Source organism: Tursiops truncatus, chromosome 5, assembly GCF_011762595.2.
Source record: "Tursiops truncatus isolate mTurTru1 chromosome 5, mTurTru1.mat.Y, whole genome shotgun sequence".
NCBI lineage: Eukaryota > Metazoa > Chordata > Mammalia > Artiodactyla > Delphinidae > Tursiops > Tursiops truncatus.
The window spans coordinates 1,632,284-1,648,508 of NC_047038.1; the positions used below are offsets into that span (position 1 = coordinate 1,632,284).

Genomic DNA, 16,225 nt, shown 5'->3' on the forward strand with positions numbered 1-16,225 from the left:
ACGCCCCAGCAGCAGAGCGGGCGCGCGGACTCCAGCTCCCGGCGTGCCTGCGTGCCGGCGCAAGTTAACGGCGGGAGGGGAGGGCGCGGCAGAGGGGGAGCGGCGCTCGGGAGGGCGGAGTAAGGCGGGGGGGGAGGGCGCCCACACCCCTCCCCCTCCCCGCCGCTCCTTCCCCCTCCCCCGACGTAAACTGGGATCCCTTTCCCCTTGTGTCCGCCATATTGGACTCTAACTCTGGTCAGCGGCGGCGCCGGGCCCGGTGGACTCGCCGTTGCTCCCGCCCAGCGGCCGCCCCGCAATTCCCACCCGCCCGGCCCTCCCCGCCCGGAGGCGACACCGCGCAGCGCCCCCCGCCCGCGGCCGGCCGGAGCGCCCCGCCGCTGCCTCAGCCTCCCCGCCTTCCCCGCCCTCCGCCGCCGCCCGCGGCCCCGCGCCCGCTCCGCGCCCTCCCCGCCCGCCAGCCCGCCCGCCATGAGCCCGGCCGACGCCAAGCGCGGGGCCAAGCGCCGGAAGAACAAGCGGGGCGGCGGCGGCGCCTCGGGCGGTGGCAACGGCGGCGCGGGCGGCGGCAAGGCCAGCCCGGCGGCGGCGCTGCGCGGCTCCCAGGCCACGGGCCTGGCAGCCCCGGGCGGCGCGGCGGCGGCCAACGGGCCCCTCGGCGCGGGCGCGGGCGGCGCCGCCCCCGGAGGCTACTTCGAGGTAAGCGGCGGTGGGGCGGGGGCGGGGGCCACGGGCGGGTGGCGCCCTGACAGCCTCCTGCGGGGCCGGCGGGGACCGCGGGCCGGGGTGGGAGGCGCCGCCGACCCGCGCCCCGAGCCTCGGGCCAGGCTGCAGCGCGCCAGGTGCCGCATCTCCCGGGAGCGCGGCGCCGCCTGCCCACCTGCACGGCGCTGTCACGGATCCGGGCTGGTGCTGTGTCGCCCCGCGCCGAGGTCGTCCTTGAGGTTACTCGGGTGCAATTCCAGAATAATTGTGAGTCAGGTGACGAGCGGGGCTTCCCTTGCGGTGCCCACCTCCTCCACGCCTGGCGAATGATCATCGGGAAGTGCCTCCTAGAAGTTTTCTTGTTCTTCTCCAAAACGGTCATTTGAAAGATACCTGACAGTCTTCGGAGGTGGCGGCCCTGGCTCTTCACCTCTGCTTTTAAAAAGTTTTTAGAGGTAATTGGTCGTCTGGTTACCCAGGTATATATTTAGGGTTTGAACTTAAGGAATTTGAGTAGTAATTTTTTCTGTTTTGCTTTTGAAGGCAGCTAGCACACACTGCCTCTGCCAGTTGTGGATTGTTGCCACTTTTATTCCGCTCTTGGTCACAACACTTTACAAGACACGGTACTGGTACGTGGGTATGCAGTTGGCAGTCATTTCCACTCATTCAGTTGTCTCCTGAAAGATAATGGGTTTTTTCAAAAGTTATGTTGTTAGGACTGTCAAATTAAGTTGTTTTAAAGACATTTGCAACAGTAACAACAAAAGCCTCATCAGGAGTATTTATTTGTGTACCAAATTCCGAGACAGAAATTGTTTTATGCGGGATTCTAAATGTTGTGTTGGAAACGATATGTAGTGAGAGCAGATAAGAAATCATTGCATATGGCATGGCTCTCTGATGCTTATACTATTATACGAATACACAGTGTTCTCTGCAGTTGGAGCTTCCTTTAGATTATGTTGTCAGATTTGTTTTGGGTGCTGGGTTGTAGCCCTGGAGGTTGCCATTTTCCAGTACACTGGAGAGTGAAACAGGTGTAGTTCTTGGGATCCAGGGTGAGACTTATGCATTTGCATCGATGGAGTGTAAATTAAGGGCAGTGTTTGTTGCTGCTGGGGAGGGGAGGCTGGGAGGTCTGCCCAAACAAATGCTTTACAAAAGTGTTTATAATATTGGCTGTAGTTGGGTGTAAAATACACCCATTTTTATTGATTTAGTAAAAATTCTTATGCTAGCCTTTCATACCGTTATTTCAGGTTTAATAATTCTCCATTACTTTGCAATATTTGGCTAAAATAACCGTTCAGTTATTCTTTTTTCTAATTTTTTTTTCATAATTCCTTTTATTTATTTATTTTTGGCTGTGTTGGGTCTTCATTTCCGTGTGCGGGCTTTCTCTAGTTGCTGAGAGCGGGGGCTACTCTTCGTTGCAGCGCGCGGGCTTCTCACTGCGGTGGCTTCTCTCGTTGTGGAGCACGGGCTCTAGGTGCGCGGCTTCAGTAGTTGCGGCACACGGGCTCAGTAGTTGTGGTTCATGGGCTCTAGAGCACAGGCTCAGTAGTTGTGGCTCACGGGCTCCAGAGTGCAGGCTCAGTAGTTGTGGTGCACGGGTTGAGTTGCTCCATGGCATGTGAGATCTTCCCGGACCAGGGCTCGAACCCGTGTCCCCTGCATTGGCAGGCGGATTCTCAACCACTGCGCCACCAGGGAAGCCCTCAGTTATTATTCTAATCACACTTTTGAACTCACACAACCATAAACCTAGTATTATTTTTGTTTGACAAGACTGTTTTCTATTAAACTTATGAATCCAGAGTTTTGACCATGACCCACTATCAGCAATAAAATATACCACACACACACTCACACAGCAGGTTTTACAAAACAATACTCTGATACTTTTTGATCTTTTCTTTTTCGTTCAATTTCATTAATAAAATGCTGGTTGTATTTTATTAATGAATTATTAATATTATTTTACTTATGTACTGTTGAGTTGTGACCTGAACCTTTAAAAACATTCTTTTTTACTATATTTTAAAGTTTTAAAGCTATGTCTTTAGTTTTAAAATTTCTTCACAAGTGTTTTAATAATAGTGCATCAAAGATACTTTTTATGGTAACAGGGTGATGCCAATCACAAACATTCTTCATGTAATTCTGAAACCTCTGAATTGTTTCCCTACAGATGGTGAGCTTTTTGGGACACCTTATCTAGGGCAGAACAGGCACCCAAGACAGCGTTTGTCAACAAGTAATGGTGAACGGGTACTGGCCCTGCGTTTCCCAGAGAGGCTTATGATTCTTGGGGTGCATGTTTCCATTTCATATTGGGTCACCGGGGCAGAAGGTGTCTAAGAGAAGTAAGAGTGTAAGGACTGTCTTGATTCTCAGGAGGGGTCTTAGGCCCACTGCCCAGTGTGCTGGGGACAGCACTGAGCGTTAGACCCAGGACCACCTTCATCAGAGGCGGCTTCTGAGGCAAAGAGGGCATTTTTGCATGTAGGTGGCTTCTACAAAGAAATGAGGGCTGTAGGATAAGTAGGAAAACATAACTTAGCTTATAGAGTTCTTGGCCCACAACAAAACTCTGGTGTGCAAAGCTCAGGGGACACAAATTTGTTAGGTTCTGTGCCCTCAGGCAGAGCCTCACAGGCTGTGTTTTCTAGGTGGTGTGGCTTCCGGCTCCTAGGGTTGTTGGAAGAATTAAACGCGTGGAGGCTGGAAGGTGCTTACACAGTGCCTCGTGGCACTCAGTGCTGTGCATGTGCTTGATGGCTGTTTTCAGGAGGCTGGCCTGGCTTGCTTTATAGGACTCTGCTGCAGGATGTTATTGATGAAGCGTTCCCACTTGTGAAATGATGATGTAAAAATGATGATATGCGTCTTGGACAAGTCCCGCTCTTAACAGCCTAGTGTGCTGGTCTGCTCTAATGTGACAATAAAGGGTTAGCCCTGAGGAAAAACTTGGTAGGTGAAGGATATCATGAAAATATCTTACTTTTTTGCATTTCTGTTTTAAAATGTAATTTGCATAGTGTTCATGATGTATTAAGAAAGAGAAAAGCTTACAAAATAGAAAACAGTGTTTGTGGGAATTTCCTGGGGGTCCAGTGGTTAGGAATCCACGCTTTCACTGCTGAGGGCCCAGGTTCAATCTCTGGTCCGGGAACTAAATCCTGCAAGCCGCATGGCATGGCCAAAAAAAAAAAAAGAAAACTGAATCCTGCAGGCGGCATGGCATGGCCATTTTTGTAAAGTGTCTGTGTGTATATATATTTGCATAGGAAGGTCTGATAGGGTATACACATCAAAATATTTTGTGGTGGAAGTTCTGATGGCTTTCTTTTTTCCTTTTGGCACATGCCTCAAGCTTTAAGACTTTTCTACAATGAATATTACTTATGGACAAAAAGGTGAATGATACTTTTACAACCTTATATTACCAATAATTTTGCTTTTTCAAATAAAACTGATTTTGGCTTTTCCCACTCTTTAACAGTTAAACATTTAGGAATTTACACACAATAAAAATATCTATACCATCAGAATTCTGTAGTTGAATCGGTGTGCAAAATTAAGTCATACACATATTATTTACCAAAATTTTTGTATTGTGGAAATTGATCCGTGTTATTAGCTGTTGGGATATCAAATTACATAAAATTTACACTTTTGGAGAGCTCAAATGGGAATTTAGGGCTATTTTTGTAACGCTGTTAGAGGTTTATAAAAGGAAACTGTTTGGGGTAGGGATCAAAGTACATTTCGAACAGTGATATTACAGTTTTAAAGTCAGAGAAACATGTAGTGTAGGGAGCATTTGTAATAACGTAAATCCTCTTTCATTGCTGAAAAGGTGGCAAGAAGGAGATAATGTTATTAATGTTTAAAGGCCACCATACAGTGTATCCTGTGGTCAGATGGTATGATTATATATCTTGGGGTATACTGGGATGCACTTAGAGGCCTTCCCTGTGTTGTAGAAATAGCTGCCGTGACGAAATGAGGTTTAGTCATTACTAGCTAGTGCACATTTGCCTTAGTGACCTGAGGAAGTAAAGATCTAGAACCTTATGTGATTTAGCTAAGTTTGACAGTGGGTAAAGCTGCAGAGAGCATCTCTGTGATACAATATTCTATGTATGTGTACACACATGGGACCAATATTTCAACATACAGAATATAGATAAAGAATATTCCCAGTATGCTAGAATGTGCCCTTGTTCTCTTCCTCGTCATCCCTACCACTTTCTCACGTGTTTTGCCTGTTTTTGAATTTCACTTAAAGGTACTCTGTGCTGGTGCTGTTTGGCTGAACATTATATTTGAGATGCATCCGTGTTGTTGATGTAGCAAGTCGTCATTCTCTTCCGTGGCGTGCAGTTTTCCGTTGCGTGAATATTCCACAATTTATCCATTCTGATGTTGATGGACGTTTGGCTTATTTTATTTTATGGCTGATATGAATCAAGCTGATATGCACATTCCTGTACATGTTTTTGGTGGATAAGAGTGTTCCTTTTTGTTGAGCATATGCCCTAAGTGGATTTGCTAGGTATACATGTGGTTTGACTCTAGTAGATACTGCCAGAGAGGTTTTCTAAGGGGTTTTACTGTACGCTAATCAAAAAAATTAACGTGTAGTAAAATATATTTTGTATGTATGTATATTGGGCTTGTGGCATGTGGGATCTCAGTTCCCTGACCAGGGATTGAACCTGGGCCACAGTAGTGAAAGCCTGGAATCCTAACCACTAGGCCACCAGGGAACTCTCCCGAATTTATATTTTTTGATGTGCAGTTGTTTGGACTTTAACACACGTGGATTCATGTACCACTGTCAGGATACAGAGCAATTTCATTACCCAGAAAGGCTCCCTCCTGCTGTTCCTGTGCAGTCACACTCTTCCCCCACCCCTAAACTCTGGACAGCCACTTACTGTGCTTTTGTCTTCTGGGGAGGTCATATAAATGGAATCATACAGTATGTAACTTTTTTTTAAAGTTTTTTTTTTTTTGATGTGGACCATTTTTAAAGTCTTTATTGAATTTGTTACAGTATTGCTTCTGTTTTATGTTTTGGTTTTTTGGCCACAAGTCATGTGGGATCTTAGGTCCCCGACCAGGGATCAACCCCCACCCGAAGTCTTAACCACTGGACCACCAGGGAAATCCCTAGTATGTAACTTCCTGAGGCTGGTTCCTTTCACTAAGCTTAGTCACTTTGAGATTCATCCAGGTTGTTGCAGGTATGAGTAGTTTGTTCCTTTTTACTGTCAAGTAGTATTCTGTTGTATGGATGTGCCACAGTTATCCATTCTCCTATTGGTGGACATTGGGCTTCTGTTAGTTTTTGATGATAATAAATAGAGCTGCTGTAAAACATATGTGTACAGGTTTTTGTGTGACAGTAAATTTTCATTTCTCTAGGGTAGATACCAAGGAGTGGGAGCAGGGTCATGTGGTAACATTGTAAGAAACTGCCAGACTGTTTTCCAGAGTGGCTGCACCATTTCGACTTCCCACCAGCAATGATGAGAGTTCAGTTGCTCTGCATCCGTGCTAGCACTTGTTATTGTCAGTAGATATTATTTTAACCATTAATAAATAGGTGTGTAGTGGTGTTGTGGTTTTAATTTACATTTCCCTAGTGCCAATTATTTTTAAAAAATTAATTTTTGGCTGCGTTGGGTCTTCATTGCTTTGCGCGGGCTTTCTCTAGTTGCGGCAAGCGGGGACTGCTCTTTGTTGTGGTGAGTGAGCTTCTCATTGCGGTGGCTTCTCGTTGCGGAGCACAGGCTCTAGGTGCGCAGGCTCAGTAGTTGTGGCTCTCGTGCTCTAGAGTGCAGGCTAAGAAGTTGTGGCGCATGGGCTTAGTTGCTCCGCAGCATGTGGGATTTTCCTGGACCAGGGATCGAACCATGTCCCCTGCATTGGCAGGTGGATTCTTAACTACTGCACCACCAGGGAAGTCCCTCCCTAGTGACTACCGTTATTGAACACTTTTCACTTGTTTATTTGCCATTCTTGTATACTCTTGGGTGAAGTGTTTAAGACTTTGCTTATTTTTATTTATTTATTTATTTATTTTAGGACTTTGCTTATTTTTAATTGAGTTGTTTTATTTTCTTAGTTTTGAGTTTTGAGAGTTCTTTATAATTCTGGTTATGAGTCCTGTGTCAGATTTGTGATTTGCAAACATTTCCTTTCAGTCTGTAGCTAGTCTTTTTTTTTTTTTTTTAATATGTATTATTTATTTGGCTGCACCAGGTCTTAGTTGCGGCATGCATGTGGGGTCTAGTTCCCCGACCAGGGATAGAATCCAGGCCCCCTGCATTGGGAGCAGAGAGTTCCAACCACTGGGCCACTAGGGAAGTCCCTGTAGCTAGTTTTTATACTTTATTAACTGTTTTTTGGGTTTGTTTGTTTTTTTTGCAAAGAAAAAAAATTAAATTTTGATGAAGTTCGGCTTCCTAGTTATTTTTTTGGGTCATACTTTTTGGTATCACGTCTAAGAACTCTTTCTTTTATAAAACCTCATAAAGATTTTATTCCTATATTCTAAAAATGCCATAGTTGTACATTTAGATCTATTATTTATTTTGAGTTAATTTTGTATAAGGTATCAGATTTGGGTAGGGGTTCTTTTTTTTCTCCCCCCATATAGTTGTCAGGTTTGTTCCAAACCCATTTGTTGAAAGGATACCCTTTGTCCATAGAATTGACTTTTCACTTGTGTCAGAAATCAGTTAACTTTATTTGTGTGGGTTATTTCTGGACTGTATTCTGTTCCTTTGATCTGTGGGTTTATCCCATTGCCTATGTCACATTGTCTTAATTACTGTGAGCCTTAAAAAATTAACAAGGTGATTCCTCCAACTTAAAAAAAAATTGTTTTTGCTATTTAGTCATTTTGCTTTTGCATGTATTTTAGAATCAGCTTGTCTGGGTCTACAAATAATTCTGCTGGGCTTTGATAGGAGTAGCCTTAAATCTGTAGATCAATTTGATGGAGAATTGACATGTTAACAGTGTTGAATCTTCCAGTCTGTGAACATTGTGTGTGTTTCTATTTATTTGATTATCTTTGATTCTTTTTTAAATTGAGATAGAATTTATGTATAGCACATCTTTGATTTCTTTCATCAGTGTTTCATAGTTTTCAGCATACATATCCTGTACATGTCTTTTAGATTCATAAATTATTTCATTTTTTTTTTCAACTTTTGTAAATGGTGTTTTTAAGAATTTCAGTTTCTTTTTATTCATTGCTGGTATATAAAGATGTGATTAATTTTTGTGTTCAACTTCTGTCTGTTGATCTTGCTAAAATCATGTATTCTGAGAGTTTTTTTGTGGATTTGTTTAGGTTTTCTGTGTAGGTAATTGTGTCTGTGAATAGTGAATTTTTTTGTTTCCTATTCTGTATGCCTTTTATTTCTTTTTCTTTCTTTATTGCACTGGATAGGGCTTTTAGTACAATTTCCTTGTTTCTGACTTTAGGGGGAAAGCATTCAGTCTTTCACAATAAAGTGTGATGTCTATTGTAGTTTTTTTGTAGATGCCCATTATTATGTTGAGGAAGTTTCTATTTCTAGTTTGCTGAGAATTTTCTCAATAGGTGTTAAAATTTGCCAGGTGGTTTTTGAATCTATTGATATAACCGTGTGTTTTTTCTTTTTTAGTCTGTTAATGTGGTAGATCACATTTTTGATTATTGGATATTGAGCCAGCTTTGCATTCCTGGAATAAACCCTGCTTGAGTGTGGTATATTACTCGTTTTAAATTAATTGCTGGATTCACTTTACTAATATTTTGTTGTGCTTTGTTGTATCTATTTTTTATAAGATATACGTAAGTAGTTTCCTTATATTGTCCTTGCCTGGCTTTGGTGTTAGTATAATGCTGGCCTCATAAAGCAAATTAAGAATCGTTCCCTTCTATTTTAGTAGTTTGTGCTTTTCAAAGAATTGGTCCATTTCAACTTAGTTGCTGAGTTTATGTGTGCAGAATTGTCGGTAGTGTTCCTTTTATCCTTTTAATGTCTGTGGAGGTCTGTGTCCTCTCTTTGATTCCTGATATTGGCAATTTGTCTTCTCTCTTTTCTGCCAGTCTTGTAGAAGTTCCTCAAGTTTATAATCTTTTTAAAGAACCAACTTTTAGTTTTGTTGATTTTTTTCTATTATCTTTCTTTTTTGATTTCTTTTTTTTTTTTGCGGTATGCGGGCCTCTCACCGTTGTGGCCTCGCCCGCTGCGGAGCACAGGCTCCAGACGCGCAGGCTCAGCAACCATGGCTCACAGGCCTGGCTGCTCCGCGGCATGTGGGATCCTCCCAGACCGGGGCACGAACCCGTGTCCCCTGCATCAGCAGGTGGACTCTCAACCACTGCGCCGCCTGGGAAGCCCTGATTTCACTATTAAAAAAAAAAATTTTTTTTTAATTTTAATTTTATATTTTATTCTTTGCCTTATTTCTTTCTTTGGGTTTATTTTGATTTTTCTTTTCTAATTCCTTAAAGTAGAAGCTTAGATTATTGATTTGAAGCTATTTTTCTTTCCTAATATACATATTCTCAATATACATATCTTTATATATATATATGTGTGTGTGTGTATACATATATATATATGTATATATACACATGCTATAAATTTCCCTCTTAGCCATAATTTAGCTTCATCCCATAAATTTTGGTATGTTGTACTTTCATTTTCATTCAGTTTAAAACATTTTCTAATTTCCCTTGAATCTTTCTGTTTCACGGGTTATTTAAAAGTATGTTCTTGAATTTCCTGTTATCATGTTTCTGTGTTCTAGTCTAATTCCAGTATGGCCAGAGAACATGCTTTTATGATTTTAATTATTTGAAGAATTTGAAGAATTATTTGAAGAATTATTTGAAGGTTTTTATGGTCTATCTTGGTATTACTTATGCACTTAAAACATGTGTATTCTGCTATTACTATTTTAAATTATTTATTTATTTATTTATGTCTACATTGGGTCTTCATTGCTGCACGTGGGCTTTCCGTGGTCGCAGTGAGTGGGGGCTACTCTTCGTTGTGGTGCGCAGACGTCTCATTGTGGTGGCTTCTCTTGTTGCGGAGCACGGGCTTCAGTAATTGTGACACGCGGGCTCAGCAGTTGCAGCTCGCAGGCTTAGTAGTTGTGGCACACGGGCTTAGTTTCTCTACGGCATGTGGGATCTTCCTGGACCAGGGCTCGAACCTGTGTACTCTGAATTGGAAGGTGGATTCTTAACCACTGCACCATCAGGGAAGTCCCTATTCTGCTATTATTGAGTGGAGTGATCTCTCAAATGTCAGCTAGATTTTTTTGTTTAATGCTATATTCCTTCCTTTTAAAAATTTGTATTGGTGTATAGTTGATTTACAATGTTGTGTTAATTTCAGGTGTACAGCAGAGTGATCAGTTATACATTAATTGTATATTCTTGATGATTTTTTGTTTACTAGTTCTGTCAATTGCTGAGAGAGGAGTGTTGAAGTCTGGCTAAAATTGTGGATGTCTTCATTTCTCCTTACAGTTTGTTTAGTTTTTGCTTCATGTACTTTGAAGATCTCATGTTTGGTGCATATACATTTATGTTTGTTGTGTCTTCTTGGTGACTTGACCCTATTTTTCATTTATGTTCCTCTTGTCCCTGGTAGTTTTCTTGGCTCTGAAGACTGCTTTGTCTGATACTAGCATAGCCATTCCAGCTTTCTTTTAATTGGTATTTGCATGGTATATGTTCTTCTTTTCCTTTTTACCTACCTATATACTTTTATTTGAAGTGGGTTTCTTATAGACAGCTGCTTGATTTTCATTAATCATTCATATTCATATTTTCACCTTTACTTGTATTTCATTTACTTGGAATATGTTTATTAACTTGAGGCCTTTTTTCCTGGCTTGATTACTAATTGAATATCTATTTGGTGCTAGTGTGGGGTGCTTCTCTGCATTGTATGACTCTCTGTTGGACTTTTATTGACTCTATAGGCTTTCTGAATACAGATGGAGACACAAGGTGACTTTATTTTAGAGACCATATAACCAGAATGAGCTGAAATTGAATAATTTGTATTTCATGAGCCTACGAGACTTTTTTTTTTTTAACAGTTCAAATCAATGTTAGTTTCTAGGTTATCTTAGAGTAATTCCAGTAATATTTGTGGCATTGAATTATCTATCACACCTCCTGTGGAAATTAACTTTTTCTCATTCATAGAACACAGAGAACATTTTTCTCTTGATTTGAGTACATTATTAGTTACATCTTGAAACTGAATGAGAAGTTAAGGAATTTAACTTCCGATGACCCAGGATTTTTTTAACAACCTTTTTATTTTGGAGTAATTTTAGACTTACAGAAAAGTTTCCAAGTTAGTATAGAGAGTTCTCATAGCCCCTTCAACCAACTTTCCCTAATGTTGACGTCTCCCTTAACCTTTGTATATTTGTCAAAACTAAGGAATTAAAATTGGTACAATATTGTTAACTACAGGCTTTATTTGGGTTTCACTGATTTTTCCACAAATTACCTATTTCTGTTCCTGGATTGAATTCAGGACACCACATTGCATTTAGTGATTTAGAATTTTAATTATTTTTAGCTGCCTCATCTATGAAATGGGAATATTGATTTTTATTTTCCTCAAGAATGTTCTACAAAAGCTAATTAGTACTTATGTTTAAAATATAGTAGTAATATTATATTAATTTTATTTATTTTTAAATTGTATTTATTTTTGGCTCCATTGGGTCTTGGTTGCTGCACGCGGGCTTTCTCTAGTTGCAGTGAGCGGGGGCTACTCCTCATTGCGGTGCGCGGACTTCTCATTGCGGTGGCTTCTCTTTGTTGTGGAGCACGGGCTCCGTAGTTGTGGTTTGCGGGCTCTAGAACGCAGGCTCAGTGGTTGTGGTACACGGGCTTAGTTGCTCCATGGCACGTGGGATCTTCCCAGACCAGGGCTCGAACCCCTGTCCCCTGCATTGGCAGGCGGATTCTTAACCACTGTGCCACCAGGGAAGTCCCTATATATTTATTTTAAAATTCAGTGAGATCGTTAACTATTTAATAGTTTGCGACAAGCTAATTTTTTTCTCTAGAGGTGCTTGGCTGTTATTCCACTGTGGTGAAAGTAGCCCAGCAAGGGAAACACTGTCTACAAGTTCCTGCTGAGAGCTTAGCCCCCTCTTTAGAGATTACTGAAGGGGGTGACCTGTCAGTGCAGGTACATCCCTAGTTGATGCTCAGGACAGCTTAGAGAAGGGAGTTACTAGCCCTTTGCCAAAGCTGTTTGGTTGCCTTGGATAAAGACATTCCATAAGTGAATTCTTGACTTTATAGTATTGTTGTTGGTTTCTGTTTTTAAAAGCATAAAAAGCAGCATTACTCATTAAGTGGTTCAAATTGTAGTTACTGTCAATATTCTCTGTTGTTATTTTTTTTCGTTTGGCTGCGCTGGGTGGCTTGCAGGATCTCAGTTCCCCGACCAGGGGCTGAACCCGGGCCACAGCAGGGAAAGTGCCGAATCCTAACTGCTAGACCACCAGAGAACTCCCCAACATACTCCTTTCCTTTAAAAGAACAATTGTATCTCACTTTTAAAAAGAAAAATAGCAAGGTTGGATCTGTCAACCAGTCATTCCAATTACATGCCTCTCTGCAAACCATGATTTGATACTCCTTTATGCGTTTGCACATTTACTGGTGCCCGCACCAGTGTTCTGGTTGGAATGCTGGGATTGGCAAATCATAGACTCATAGAACTTTAGAACTGGGCGGGACAACAGCAGAACACACATTTATTGCTGAGACAGTATTTGCTAGCTGAGGAAAGTGAGGCCCAAAGAGTTGACTTTGAAAACTTCTTTTCATTGTCCTAGCGAGGGTCCTCTCTTGTACCTTTCAGCTCCTGGTGGCGTTCATTACTTACCAGTAGTCACCCAAGATATAAAATCCCCCTGTTATTCTCGTCTTGCTTATTCTCATCCCAGTCTGTACGTCTTGTCTGTCTCTAAGTCAGGCTTTGCTGCTACTTTCTTCACCTTTTCTACACATAAACCTGCCGCTGGCCTGAGTAGCCGGAAGCCTTCACTTTTCTTTGATGACACCTTCACTTGTTCTTCCTACGGCACCTTGTCTGCCAGACTGGCTGACGGACAGGTTCTCATCCTTCTTGCTCTTAGCTAGCTTCCTTCTGCCTTGTTGTCCCGCTGCTGCCACCACCTTTGTCTGGCACCACAGTAGCCATGTTGCTCTGCCTGTACGGTGCGGCCTGCATAGCATGAACGGGCCGTGTCTGCTGTGCCTTTCCCGGTGCTGCTTCTGCGCAGTGTTTCTCTGCCTTCACTGCCCAGTTAACTGCCGTCTCTCCAGGAGGAGGTCATGTGCCGTCCGTCCGTGTGGGAAGTGTTGCCTTCAGCACCCTAGGCCAGGCTGTTGCCTCCCTCTGGGTTCCCTTGGTACCTGTCCTTAGCTTGGCCACAGCCCTGGGTTAGGCTGGATTGCACTCCCTGGGTTATTGGAATGTTTTCTGTAAACCGTGCTCTGTGGCTTACTCGGTATATAGTACATACTCAGAAAACGCTGCTCTGGGATCCAGGCCAGCTGATGTGAGCTCCTGCGATTTCTCCCTCTTTCCCTTTTTTCTGAAATGTGTTGTCCTTGTCTTCTAATTTGGAAGAAAGCATTTGTCCTTTTTTTCAAAGTTAATCCTATACTCCAGAGGTTCTTAACTGATAGATTTGAGTGAGTCTATTAACCCATGGGAACTCAGGGCAAAATTTGTGTGTGAATATGTTACTTGAGGGTCTTTTCCAAAGCTCTTTGTCCTTTCTCTCCTGGGTCTTGAATCTTTCCTCCTCTACTGGATTGTTTTCCATTCAGATTTTGAGTTTACCATCTTCCCTTTCCCCTCAGTCTGTCTCTTGACCTTGCTTAACCATTTTAGGCACATTTCTGTCTGGCGTTGTCCTACCCATTGCTGTCAAATCACTTGAAATAATGGATAATGATACTGGTTAACACTGCTTCTACTTCCTTCACCCTCAACTCCTGTTTTCCTCCCTGATCTAGCTCTTTCATCTACCACTTGAATCAGCCTTCCCAGAGGTCATTAAGTGATCATACTTAAAAAATCCTGTAGTTGTTTTTAAATTCTGATACCCTTTGAGCTTGTTGCATCTGACCTTGATCATACATGCCTTTCTGGAACTCTCTTTTGCCTTTCTTTGTATGGCCGTGTCCTGGTTCTTCTCCCCCCACACTTAACAGCACTCACCTTGTTACAGGTGAGTCTATGTCCCATTCTTCCTCTCAAGTTCAGACTTATACTTGATATTTTTACCATGTGTTGGTAGAGATTTCTGATCATAGTTAGAAACTCACACGGTTGATTAAGTCTGCCACTATGGTTGTGCTCACTAGAATGATGGCGGAGGCCTGTGTTCCCCTCGTCTGTGCCAAGTGAACTCAGCTTGTCCACGTTTAGACTAAACTCTTCTTTCCACATTACAAAGTAGTGGTTAGGTATTACTGGTTTGTTTGCTAGAAAGTTTATCAAGAGAAGCTTTTTTCTAAAGATCTCAGGCCAGTTGTATGTGGTTGTACATTGGACACATCTCTCAGGTAAGAAGATTGTGCTAGATAATCTTGACGTTCTTTACAACTTTATGATTCTCTGGTTGTCACTCCTTTGGTCACACGCTTTGAGAGACCACTCATTGCCCCCTGCAAGGGTCTCTAACGTGTGGTATACGTCAGAGGCCCACGCGGAGTAAGTAAGGTGCTCCTTGGTGCTGCAGGAAGAGCATATTAGTCCTTATGTTTTCAAGTAAGACATTACACTTCACAGATACTTAGTATGTGGGTCGAGACTGACACCCTCACTTGATCTGTACTTCAGAATCATGAGTCTTGTGTGGTTTCTGAGGTACCTTGAGTCAATAGAGGATGTTTGTTCACTTAACAGAGTGTTGCCGCCCGTGGCAGTTAATGAGTGTTCATTAAGTACGTTCATGACTTCTGCTGTCTAGTTTTAATTAAACTGGTCCTCACAAAACAGGCAGTCTTAAAAGAAACCCTGGATTGGAGATACTGCCCATAACGAAAGCATATGAAACCACAAGGAAATTGATGGCAGAGCCACCGCTACTACTTCCTGCACAAACTATTAACCATGTAATGAGGTTGAGAAAATGATCTCAGCAGAACTGATAATTAACTCTCAAAGATTATTAGAAGTGTGGAGTTATATCCACTTTTTTTTTTTTTTTTTTTGCGGTATGCGAGCCTCTCACCACCGTGGCCTCTCCTGCTGTGGAGCACAGGCTCCGGATGCACAGGCCCAGCGTCCATGGCTCACGGGCCCAGCCGCTCCGCGGCATGTGGGATCTTCCCGGACCGGGGCATGAACCTGTGTCCCCTGCATCAGCAGGCGGACTCTCAACCACTGCCCCACCAGGGAAGCCCTATATCCACTTTTATTAATGACTAATCATGTCCAAAGTGGTTATCTTTTTTAAAAATTTATTTATTTCATTTATTTTTTGCTGCGTTGGGTCTTCATTGCTGCTGCGCGCTGGCTTCCTCTAGTTGCGGTGAGCGGGGGCTACTCTTTGTTGTGGTGCGCGGGCTTCTCATTGCGGTGGCTTCTCTTGTTGCGGAGCATGGGCTCTAGGCGCGCGGGCTTCAGTAGTTGTGGCTCGCAGGCTCTAGAGCGCAGGCTCAGTGGTTGTGGCGCACGGGCTTAGTTGCTCCGCAGCATGTGGGATCTTCCCGGACCAGGGCTCGAACCCGTGTCCCCCGCATTGGCAGGCGGGTTCTTAACCACTGCGCCACCAGGGAAGCCCCAAAGTGGTTATCTTGTCTTGAGATTTAGAGAAGGAAAGTATATAGCCTTCACAGTCAGCAGAATATGTACAGACTAAGCATCCGGAAGAGAAACAGCACCTATGCATTTTGCAGCAGTGTTTAAAGTCATATAATGTTCCATCGAGTACTTTATAAAATTTCATTAAGCTTAAGGATAAACTCCTTCTGAGGCAACTTACATTTCTATAAGGTTCATTTGCAGGAGCAACTGTAGCCAGTTTTGCACAGACAGGCATTTAATATGGAGAATCAGGAACATACAACATTTTGGAAAGGGCTGGTGGGACAGGGTCTCTAGGCTGCGCTGCTGAGAATGATTTGCAGAACAAAAGTACCTTACTCAGCCATGGAGCTGGTCAAGCTAATCCACAGCATCTTCTGTACTTGTCTAATACTAACAGACAAAAGGGCCACAGGCACGCACTGGGAAATCCAGCTCTTCTAGCTGGGAGTGAGGAAGTAGGCAGAAGGGTTGAAAAATTCCCGGGAAGCAAAATGGCAACAAAATAAACACATTCCTTTGATAGCAAATACTTTTGGGGTATTCACAGAATATATTGCAGAAGATTTGCAAGAAGTAAATTATTAGAATAAATGATGTGTGGAGGGTTTGCCCTGGGATGA

The 16,225-nt window shown here is 42.9% G+C and overlaps 1 protein-coding gene across 11 annotated transcripts in view; it reads left to right on the forward strand.

Annotated features, from left to right (window-relative positions):
- Positions 1–120: 120 nt before the first annotated feature.
- The window catches only part of FAM193A (family with sequence similarity 193 member A), a 172,722-nt gene continuing 156,617 nt past the window's right edge, over positions 121–16,225 (forward strand). For 3 of the 11 annotated variants that reach the window (XM_033856542.2, XM_033856543.2, XM_073804766.1), the window contains exon 1: positions 133–699. In XM_033856542.2, the coding sequence (XP_033712433.1) occupies positions 472–699 (228 nt within the window). In that variant the 5' untranslated portion in view covers positions 133–471. Of the gene's footprint in view, positions 700–816; positions 1,161–16,225 lie in introns of those variants that run through there. The other 8 variants (XM_033856546.2, XM_033856547.2, XM_033856552.2 and 5 more) reach the window with 7 other exon arrangements.